We start from the raw sequence: 12,078 nt of genomic DNA, 5'->3' as shown, positions 1-12,078 counted from the left end.
GGAGGATCGAGAGCCAAGCCAGGCCGGGCACATAGTTCATGAGACTCTATCTTGAAAAAACCATCATAAAAAAAGACTGGTGGAATGGCTCAAGGTGTAGGCCCTGAGTTTAAAGCAAAAAAAAAAAAAAATTTACTTATAGGGCTAAGTTGAAGTTGAACAATAAAGGTCTATAATGGGCTCAGTGTGTATACTATTATCATTTTTCCTCCAGCCTCTTCTGACTTCAGGCAGGTGTTAAGAAAGTCAGTTGAGGGTTTGTGAACATTATTTGCTTAAAAAATGTGTATTTTAGCTGGGTGCTGGTGGCTCAACCTGTAATCCTAGCTACTAAGGAGGCAGAGATCAGGAGGATCACAGTTTGTAGCTAGCCTGGGCAAATAGTTTGCGAGATCCTATCTTGAAAAAACCCTTCACAAAAATAGGGCTGGTGCAGTGACTCAAGATGCAGGCCTTGAGTTCAAACTCCAAAAAAAACAAAAACTCAAAAAAAAAAAAATGTATTTCGTTGGAAAAGAACGATTTCCAAATGGCTGATTTCTTTGTACAGTTAGAATAAATATACTACAGTAATATTTGACTGTAAAGTATTTGCATATTAGAATGAAAGGAGGCTTCTACGTCTATGCTTTTTATCTGGTAACAGTAGGTTATAGAATGTGTATAACTCTATCAGTGTAATTTTTAGAATGTTTTTCCTTAAATGCATTTGTTTTTCACAGAGAAATTGAGCTCCCCTAAAAAAATTGTTTCATCACCAAGGAAGCATCCTCCGTCCTCACCAAAAATTGGTGGGCAAAAGCGGGCTCCTCCCTCCAAAACTTTGGCAAGTTACTTTAAAGTGTCTTCCAAACCCCAAAATAAAGAAGAAGTAGGAGTACTTAAGGAAAATAAAGGTAAAACATTAAAGTCACAAAATAAGTGTGACATTTTTAATATTAATGATGCTGATACATAAAATATGAATGTATGTCATAGGTTCCTATTGTTATTTATTACACCTTGGTTACATTGAAGGTCCTACATACAAGAGTTTTAATATTCTGTTTCAGTTTTGGTAAAGGGAATCAGTTGAACTTATTCTGTGGAAATATCCGCTGTTTGAATAAAAATGGTTTTCCTAAAATATTAGTATTTTATTTATGCAGGAATCAAAAATTCTTCTTTGGAACAGAAGCAAAGTACTCAGACTAAATCTACAAATGCAACTAATTCAAATGTCAAAGAATTTGGAGTTGAGGAACCCAACAGGAAAAATGCAACATCTCTCATTCTTTTTGAGGAGGTAGGTTAGAGAGGTACACATTTATGATATCTCCTGATAGAAACTTATTTTAAACATTAAATATATTTTCTTATAAAGAAATATAAGCCAGCTGGGCACTAGTGGCTCACGCCTATAATCCTAGGTACTTAGGAGGCAGAGTTCAGGAGGATCGCCATTCAAAGTCAGCCCAGGCAAATAGTTCGTAAGACCCTATCTTGAAAAAACCCATCACAGAAAAAGGGCTGGTGGAGTGGCTCAAGGTGTAGGCCCTCAGTTCAAGCCCCAGTACTGAAAAAAAGAAAAAAAGGAAAAAAAAAGAATTATAAGCTAGATGTGGTGGTTCATGCTTGTAATCCCAGCTACTAGAAAATCAAGAGACAGGAGGATTGTGTATTTGAGGACAGCCCAGGTAAAATTATCGAGAACCTATCTCTAAAACAAAAATAAACAGGGTGCAGAACTAGAGATGTTGTTCAAGCGACAGAGCACCTGCCCAGTAAGTGCAAGACCTGGACTTCAAATCCCAATACCACAAAAATTGTTTACATGGCTATGTATTTAGTTCTATTTCTGATTCAGAAAGAAAGATTAGCTCGTTAAAATGCTTTTCTAAAATCTTAATTTCTTAAGCTGGGTGCTGGTGGCTCAATGCCTGTAATCCTAGCTACTCAGGAGACAGAGATCAGGAGGATCGTGGTTCAAAGCCAGCCCAGGCAAATAGTTCAAGAGACCCTGTCTCAAAAATACCTAACACAAAAAGGAGTGGCTGGTGTGGTGGCTCAAAGTATAGGCACTGAGTTCAAACCCCATTACCACAAAATAAATAAATAAAATAAATAAACATAAATAAAATAAAAATAAGAGATGGAGGTGAAGCTCAAGTGGTAGAGTGCCTGCCTACCAGGTACTGAGTTCAAACTCCACTACTGCAAAAAATAAAAAGACTGTGGGTGTAGTTTAAGTAGTACAGTTCTCTTGTAACGAGTGCAAGGCCTTTGGTTAAATCCTGAAAAAAATAAATAAAATAAAATTATAAAATAGCTAAGGAAGCCAGGAATACTTATATCTATTTGAAGTTAAAGCAAATGAAACCACCAATTATAGAAGAATTTTTTAGGAAGATGATTAATGTAGTTCAAGGCTATTAGTTACTGTTTAGTGATTGTAGAAATTATTGTGATTCACATCCTTCCAATTATGGATGACTGCATGTTTAATGTTGAATATTTGATTATTTTATAAATTATTTTATGGTACAAGCTTTCAGCATGGGCTAAATTCACTTTTCAAATATTAATAAATTTTGTCATATGCAGTTTATGCACTTTGTATGTATCTGATACCAGTGAGTATATTGTTACTAATTACCTTAATATTCTAATAAATGGTTTATAGGTTGATGTCATTTTTGATGAAGATGCTGGGTTTTTGAATGCAATCAAAACATTCATGGCAACAACTAAACGACCTGTAATCCTTACTACAAGTGGTAGGTAACAGTGATTTCAGTACACTTAATTACTTTTGCTTAAAATGTTTCAGGAAAGCTTCCAGTTTTATTAGAAATGTTCTTTTAGAAATCAGTTGGGGCCAGACATAATGGTGCACACCATAATCTCAGGCACTCAAGGGATGGAGCCTTCTGCAGTTCCTTAGTACTGAACGTACCCCTTTATGCTGATGCCACTACCCTATTGCACGGTTTAGCTAAAGGAAGCCATCACCAACCTCAGAATCTATCTACTTTTTTAGGAATTAGTAGGGGATATTTAGTTTTTAAAATCCACACAGCCAGCCATGGTGTAATCTCAGTTACTAAGTGGCCACATGCAGGGGAATCTTGAGTTGGAGGCCAGCCTGGACAAAGTTGACAAAGTTAGTGAGACCCTATCTCAAAAACAGGAGTGAGGGTGTGGCTCAAGCTGTAGAGCACTTGCCTAGTATGTTCATTCTGTGCCCACCACCCCTGGCAAAAAAAATTCATAGTTTCTTTTTTTGTTATTCATTTTGTTTGGTTTTTGGTTTTCTAATACAAGATATCCCTATGTAGCCGGGCTGTCCTTAAACTTACAATCCTCTTGTTTTAGTCTGCGATTATAGGCTGCGATTATAGCCATGCTCCACTACACCAGGCTCAACTTCTTCTCTTCTCTTCTATTTTCTTCTCTTCTCTTTTCTTTTTGTGGTACTAGTTTTTGAACTCAGGGCTTCACTCTTACCAGGCAAGCACTCTGCTACTTAAACCACACCTCTGTCCTTTAGTTATTTTTCAGATAGGGCCTTGTGGTTTTTTGCCCAGGCTGGTCTTGAACGGCAATCCTCCTATATCTGCCTCCCACAAAGCTGGGATTTCAGTTTCTTCTATATCTGGGGTGTGGTGCTACATACCTGTAATCCAAGTACTCTTGAGGCTAAACAAGACAATTACAAGTTAGAGACCAGCCTGTCCTACACAAACTCTGCCTTTAAAACTCAAACAAGAGCTAGGGATGTGGCTTAAGTAGAGGTGCTGAGTTCAAACCCCAGAACTGCCAAAAATAACACAAACAAAAAAATTTGAAAATATTCAGGAGGCTAGCTCTGCTGTGGATTTATATAAGAGAATGTGGTTTTGTTAGGCTTTACTTACATTTTCTTGGTGCTGTGGATCAAATGCAGGGCCTTGTGCATGCTAGCCACATGCTGTCCTGGAGCTACATCCCTAGCCCCTACTTAGAAATTAATGGCCCATTTGACAGCTAGTGACTGTACTCTAAAAATATAAAAATTTATTAACCATAAGTTAGTTGGTAGCTTAATGAAAAGATCATAGTTACTTCAAATAGAAAGTCCCTTTAAGATTTATGATTTACATGGTAGTGTACAGTAGTCACCCCTTATCCATAGGGGATATTTCTAAGACCCCAGGTGGATGCTTAAAATCTTGAATAGTTCCAAGCCCTATATATACATCATGTTTTTCCTATACATGCATACTTATAGTGAAGTTAAATTTATAAGTTCATCCCAGTAAGAAATTAACAACTAATAATTAACAGTTACAACAGTATACTGTAAGAAAATTGTCAGCCTCACTCATGCTCGAGCTGTAATTAAGGAATAAAAGGATTACTTGAAGTCAGCACTGTGTTTCTACAAAAGTCAGTCTGACAACCAAGAGGGCTAAGTGAGCAATGGGCAGGAAGCAGATAAAACATGGACACCCTGGACAAAGGGGATGATCCATGTCTAGGGCAGGGCAGAGCAGGACAATGCTAGATTTTATCACAATACTCAGAATGGCATGCAATTCAAAATGCATGAATTGACTTGGGTTGTAACACATTTGTACATGAAAGTAATGCTAGGAATCTCTCTGTATATCTATCCTTAACTAGCAAAAATGCTTTGTCTTTCTTATTATTGTTTATACTCTCTCTTCAACAAAATTAGAGATAAGGGCAGAACAGGTTCTGCCTGGAAGCGAGGGGGGTTGTGGGGAGAGGGTGGGGGCAGGGGGGAGAAATGGCCCAAATAATGTATGTACATATGAATAAATGAATAATTTTTAGAAATACATGAATTGTTTAGTTCTGCAGTTTTCCAGTTAATGTCCTTGGACCATGGTAGACCACAGGTAACTAAAACTTGAGAAAACAAAACCATGGGTAAGGAAGACTACTTTCATTACTGATGAAATGCTAATTATTATCATGAAAAAGTATAACTGAGAAAAGTTATTTAGTAGTCTTAATATTTAAAATTTTTTTTTTCTGCAGATCCTACATTTAGCTTAGTGTTTGATGGCTGTTTTGAAGAAATCAATTTCAATACTCCTTCCCTGGTAAGTTTTAAATTCTGATGATCATAAATTACATATTATGTAGAAGGTAATTATGTAGAAGGTAATTTCATACTATGTTTCGTTATAATTTAAAAATGTGTTTGCTAAGGGATACATTAAAACATTTGGGGTTGGGATGGAACACAGCAGTAGAGTGCCTGCCTGCCAAGGCCCTGAGTTCAAACCCCAGTGCCACAAAAACAAAAACAAAAAACCAACTTCTGGGCTCATGGAATGGCCTAAGTGGTAGAGCACTTGCCTAGCAGACATGAGGCCCTGAGTTCAAACCCCAGTCCTGCCAAAAACAAAAAAACCAAAAAAACTAACTTCTGTGTTTGGGAAATTTCTAATTAACTTTTTGTTTTAAAAATGTTTTTAAAATTTTTTTACACTACAGTGTTCGACTTTTTTTCCCTTAGTAATAATGTTTATTTTTTAATTAGGATATATTCAATATAGAGGGATATTCGTAGTGACAATTCCGATTAGACTTATATTATACATTATTTACATTGCCCTCATTGTCTCTCCCCATCAACCCCCTCGGCATCTCACTTAAAGCAATTGCAAGAGGTTTCTTAGTTTTGTTTTATATAGGTATATGAAGTCTATCTACAATATACCGTCACCTTAATCTTCCTTCACTCTCCCCCTCCCACTAGTATCCCCCCACACACACACTGGACCTATTTTACAGGTCTGGTTTTCATTATTAATATTTAAGTTGATGTTCAAAGGGGTGTGTCAGTGTATACCCACTGCGGGTATACTTTACTTTGGTCCAGTCAACCCCTTCTATTACTCTCCCTTACCCCTTTAGCTTCCACTCCCCCGTTTTTGAACAGTTTTCAACACACATCCTTATATCGTCTTCCTTCACATACTATGTCATGTGATATTACTGACGCTCTGTCACTCTCTTTCCCTTTCCCTCTTTCCCAGAGTTCCATAGAGTAGTTCCACTGTTACCAACATGCTCTACATTTGAATTTGTACATGATCACGCTTGTTTTGTGTATATGTTTATCTTTGGATCTACCTTCCACATATTAGAGAAAACATGCGGCTTTTGTGTTTCTGATCCTGGCTAACTTCACTTAACATGATGTCCTCCAATTGCATCCATTTACCTTCAAACCCCATGTCATTATTCCTTGTGGCTGAGTAATACTCCATTGTGTACATGTACCACAATTTCATGATCCATTCATCAGTTGTAGGGCATCTGGGTTATTTCCAGAGTTTGGCTATTGTAAATAGTGCTGTGATGAACATTGGTGTACAACTGTCTCTACTGTATCCTGTCTTAACATTCTTTTGGGTAGATGCCCAGGAGTGGTATCAGTGGATCATATAGCAGCTCTATCTATAGTTTTTTGAGGAATTCTCATACTGCTTTCCATAGTGGTTGTATTAATTTGCACTACCACTAAAGGTGCCTGTTTCACCATATCCTCTCTAGCATTTGTTGTTGTTGTTACCCTTGATTATGGCCATTCTAACTGGGGTGAGATGAAATCTAAGTGTTGTTTTAATTTGTATCTTTTTTATAACCAGGGGAGTTGAACACTTCTTCATGTATTTACTGGCTATTTGTACCTCTTCCTTTGATAATTCCACTTAATTCATGTGCCCACTTCTTCATTGGGGTGTTGACTCCTTGGGGGCTGAGTTTTTTGAGTTCCCTGTAGATTCTGGATATTAGTCCCTTATTGGATGAGTGGCAAAGATTTTCTCCCATTCTGTGGGCTGTCTCTTGAGTCTGGTGATCGTTTCCTTTGCTGTGAGAAGCTCTTTATTTTGATGCAGTCCCAACTTTTTTCATTCATTCATTCATTAGGATATAGAACATTTAATCACCCCATGAAGCTCCTATAGGCTAAGGTATATTAATTTAGGTTTTTAATTTTCAAGTAGTAGGAAACATGTGGCCTTTTGTATGTGGCTTCTTTAGACATTCAACATGATGCTTGATTGATTTTTCAATGCTGTTCTGTTGGTGCAACTGCTGAGTCATATGCATTAGGTATTTGTTTAACTTTTTAAGAATTTGCTAGGTAGGTTTCCAGTGCATAATAATTCTGTCAGCTTCTGTCAGTCTTTGTTCAAGAGCTCTACCACTTGAGCCACACACCCCAGTCCTTATCAATCTTTTTAAGTTTAGCTACAGTGGTGATGTCCATCTGAGTATGTTTGCTTCTTATTAGTTAGCGCTATTGAAGTATAATTTACATTTAATGACATTCATTCATTTTAAGTGTATGGTTCAGCGAGTTTTGATAAATGTAGGTATAGAACATTTGCATCAAGCTGGGTGTGGTAGTATACTCCTGTAATCCTACACTCAGGAGGATCAAGAGTTGGAGACTAGGCTGGGCTGCATAGTGGCACCCTGTCTAAAAAAAAATGAAACAACGTTGAGAATTAAACTCAGCCTTGTGCACGTCAAGTCTCTACCACTGACCTAACATTCCCAGGCCTTGTTTTTTTCAAACAAGATCTTGCTATGAAGCTCAGGCTGGCATTGAACTTGAGATCCTCCTTCCTCAGGCTCCCAAGTGGTAGGATTATAGACATGAACCACTATGCTGGGCTGTTAAGCATCTTTTCAAGGGTCCATTTACCATCTGTCTCTTTTTAAACTTTTTTATTCTTATTTTTTATTGTTCTAGATTTTTTAATATATTTTATTAGCATATATAACTAACAACTGTACAGGGGGTTTCATTTTCACGTTTATATTATGTGCTTACAATTTTTTTTTTTTTTGGCAGTACTGAGGTTTTGAACTCAGGGCCTCATGCTTGCTCAGCAGTCTCTGTACCACTTTAGCCATTCCACCAGCCATTCTTTTGTGTGAAGAGTTTTTTCGAGAAAGAATCTCACAAATTATTTTCCTTGACTTGCTCTGAACTGTATCCTTCTGATCTCTGCCTCCTGAGAAGGTAGGCTTATAGGCATGAGCCACCAGTGTCCAGCTTACAATGTATTTTAATTATATTCACCCCCTCCATCATTTTCCCTCATCTTCCACTGATCCACATCTGTTTGGTGAAGCATCTGTCAAATCTTTTTTGTGTGTGTGTGCTAAAGATTGAACCCAGGACTTTGTGCATTCTAGGCAAGTACCTTACCACTGAGATATACCCTCATCCCCATTCAAATCTTTTGCCCATTTTTTTTGGAGGTACTGGAATTTGAACTCAGGGCCTTGCACTTGCTAGGCAGGTGCTCTAACACTTTAGCCATATTTCCAAATTGTTTTCCTTCAGATATTTTTCAAAGAGGATCTCCCTGTTTAAAATCACACTGGCTCAAACCATGGTCCTCTTATTTACACTTTCCATGTACCTGTCACATACCAATGTGACCAGCTTTTATTGGTTGAGATGGGAGTCTCACGAACTTTTTGCCTAGGCTGGCCTCCAACCACCATCCTCCTAATCTCTGCCTCCAAAGCAAGTAGGATTGCAGGCATAAGCCACTGGTGCTCATCTTTACCCATTTTTAAAATTAACTGTTTGCCTTATTGAATTGCAGCAGTTTTAAAAATACATTTTAGGTATGTTTGTGTTAGATTTGTGTTTTGTAAATGTTTTCTTTTAGTTTGTGGCTTTTTCATTTTCATTATGAAGAGTGAAAGTATAATTTTAATGAAGTTCACTTTATCAGGTTTTTCTTTTATGGTTTGTGGTTGTATATCCAATTTAAGAAATCTTTGCCAGGCACTGGTGGCTCAACACCCAACACAAAACAGGTCTGGCGGAGTGGCTCAAGTGGTAGAGTTCCTGCTTAGCAAGCATGAGATCCTGAGTTCAAACCCAAGTTCCTCCAAAAAAAAAAAAAAAGAAGAAGAAAGAAATATTTACCAAACTGAAGCTTATAGAAATTTCATAGTTTTTTAGCTGTAACATTTAGGTATGTAATCTACTTTAGAACGTGTTTTTTTTTTTTTTGACAATATTGGGATTTGAATTTAGAGCTTCACACTTAGGTGCTCTATCACTTGAGCCAATCCTCCAGCCCTTTTTCCTCTGATTATTTTGGACATAAGGGATTTCTTTTTGCCCAGATCACCTGGACAGTGATCCTCCTATTTTATGCTTCCCAATGTAACTAGAATGACAAGCACATGCCACCACACCTAGCTTTTCTCCATTGAGAGGGGTCTTGCAAACTTTTTCTTTCTTTCTTTTTTTTTTTTTTGCCAGTGCTAGCCTGGAACCACAATCCTCCCCATCTCAGCCTCCCAAGTAGCTTGGTTGAGATAGGATCTGTCAGTCTTTTGGTTAGGGCTGGTTTCAAACCTTGATCCTCCCAGTCTCAATCTACTAAAAGAGTTTATATATTATATGAGGTTCAGCATAATCTGTTTTCATTGTAGACATCCAATTGTCCAAGCATTATTTTTTCAAAAGACTTTTTTCTGTTGAATTACTTTGCAGTTTTGTTAAAAATTCATGGAATATGTGTGAGTCTTATTCTGTTCCATGCATTTATGTGTTCTGTAGGAAGTCTTGAAATCAAGGAGTGTAACTCCTCTAACTTTGTTCATTCACAAAGTTGTTTTGGCTGATGTAGGTCTTATTCATTTTTCTGTTAATTTTTGAAAGAGCTTGTCAGGTTTTACAGTTTATTCTGATATTTTGCTGGAATGGCATTGACTTTGTTTTGTGTATTAGTTTGGGGACAGCTGACATTTACCAATATTGAGTCTTCTGATTTGTGAACAGTTTACTATTTTGGGAGGAGGTAATTTCTCTCAGCCATGTTTTAAATGTTTTGAACATGCCAAAGAACATAAAGTATACCACAGTTCCAAAGTAGCCAGTTTTACATGTGCGGTTCAGTGGTGTTAGGAATATTCACATTGCTGTGCATTCACATTGCTGGAGAGAACTTTATCATTTTACAAAACGACACTCTATGCCCACTAATTCCCTCTGACTCTTCCACCCACGGTAGCAACCGCTATTCTACTTTCCGTTTCTGTGAATTTGACTGCAGATACCTCGTGTGGTACTGGGCCATATTTGGCTTTTGTCACTGGTTTATTTTATTTAGCATATGTCCATCTATGTTGTAGCATTTGCAGTTTTCAGTTTTGATTTGTGTCATACTTCCCCTGGAGAGTGCTTCTCTAGACTGTCAGTGGTTTTTTTCTTCATCCTTGCTAAATTCTCTTATTAGCTATAATAAGTTGTTTTGTCGGTTTCTTAGTGTTTTGTTTTTTTAAAGCAACTATGCTGGCATCTGGTATAGTTGACAACAGAATTGTCATGGCACAGGCCCAGAATGTCAACAGCTACTGGCTGCGGGTCTCCCAGCAGAGTAACACTGATTTAACAACAAGGCACCCTAGGCAACTGCCTACAGTTGGGTATTTCTTAGATTTTCTGTGTATGCAATCATGTTACCTACAAATATAGGTAAGTTCACTTCTTCTCTTTGATTTTTCTTCCCTTCATTTCTTTTTTGATGCTCTATCTCATTGATTAGGACTTTTAATACAATGTTAAGTAGAAGTGGTAACAGTGGATATCCTTCACTTGTGCTTGATCTTAGATGGGAGGTGATTACTATTTTACTATTGAATACAAAGTTAGCTGTAGGTTTTCATACATTCTTTTTATAGAATTGAGCAAATTCCCTTTATTACAAACTTTCTTAAGAATTTTTACCAAGAGTAGATGTTCAGTTTGAAAACCTTCTATGGCATGTTCTGAAATCAAATATTTTACTATTACTATAGAAAATTGCAGTGATTACTATTGGCCTTGGGTTTGATCCCCAGCACTACAAAACAAAACTAAAAAAAAAAAATTATGTCACGTGTGGTGGTATACACCTATAACCTCAGCACTTGGAGGCTAAGGGAGGAAGAATGCCAATTCCAGGCCAGTTTGGGCTACATCAGAAGTTCCAGTCCATCCTGGACTACATTGGAAGACCCCATCTCAAAAGAAAAAAAAAGATATGTGTGTGCGTGTGTGTGTATAGTAATACTGGAATACTAAATAAAACAAAAGTGTTCTTTTCACCCATAAACTCCCCAAAAAATCAAATGTTTTCCCTTCTGTTTCTTATTTACATACATATACATTTTTATGCACTCATTGCTATAATTTTCTAATTCTAATTTTAAAAATACGTATTTTTTCAGTATAAGTTTTCATAATTTTGATGACTATAAAATATTCTATCAAGCTATACTATTATTTAACCCTCAGGGTTTTTTTCAAGGTTTATAAAACTTTGTCCACAGGTTGGAGAATTTCCTATAAAAGTTTCCTTGCCGACCTGGACTATAAATTATAAATAAAAGAAGTATATGTAAATGCCTTTAATTTGGTGATATATGCCCTTATATTTTTTACAGAAATTTCTTTCTCAAGAAGAGCTTTAAGGTATTGTTTTAGCAAAATTTGTCTCACTTGTAGATACTGTTCTGTTGACTCTGCAAGTAACCACGTTTCTCTTTCTCTTTCTCTCTCTGTTTTTAAGCTAAATGTTGCCAGCTACCTACAAATTATCTGCTTAGCTGAGAATTTCAGAACTGATGTAAAAGACTTTGTAACCTTGTTGACTGCAAATGCTTGTGATATCAGAAAAAGTATCCTTTACTTACAGTTTTGGATTAGAAGTGGAGGTGGATTTTTAGAAGAAAGGCCATTATCTCATTGTCGTAAGTTGATCTATTATAAAAGAAGTTTTTACTATGGGACCTTAAGTATATTCTATAACAAATTATTTGTGGGGTTTTTTTTTTTTGTTTTTGTTTTTTTTGTTTTTTTTGTGGTACTGGGGTTTGAACTCAGGGACTTGCACTTGCTAGGCAAGTGCTCTACCACTTGAGCCACACTCCCAGCCCTTTAGTATATTCTATAACAAATTATTTGAAAGACTATATAAAAATTTTGAGTATCTAGTCATGCTAATCTTCAGAATACAAACACACATCATATGCGCACCTTTTTATGAATTTACT

General features: G+C 36.8%; 1 protein-coding gene across 2 annotated transcripts in view; it reads left to right on the top strand.

Annotated features, from left to right (window-relative positions):
* Positions 1-12,078, top strand: part of Atad5 (ATPase family AAA domain containing 5) — a 46,022-nt gene that overhangs the window by 28,154 nt on the left and 5,790 nt on the right. For both annotated transcript variants that reach the window (XM_074046409.1, XM_074046410.1), the window contains exons 15-19: positions 723-896; positions 1,149-1,285; positions 2,663-2,756; positions 5,026-5,090; positions 11,595-11,775. In XM_074046409.1, coding sequence (XP_073902510.1) covers positions 723-896; positions 1,149-1,285; positions 2,663-2,756; positions 5,026-5,090; positions 11,595-11,775 — 651 coding nt within the window. The remainder of the gene's footprint in view (positions 1-722; positions 897-1,148; positions 1,286-2,662; positions 2,757-5,025; positions 5,091-11,594; positions 11,776-12,078) is intronic.

The sequence above is a fragment of the Castor canadensis genome, chromosome 11 (assembly GCF_047511655.1).
Source record: "Castor canadensis chromosome 11, mCasCan1.hap1v2, whole genome shotgun sequence".
NCBI classification, from domain to species: domain Eukaryota; kingdom Metazoa; phylum Chordata; class Mammalia; order Rodentia; family Castoridae; genus Castor; species Castor canadensis.
This window is presented reverse-complemented; position numbering and strand designations above follow the sequence as displayed.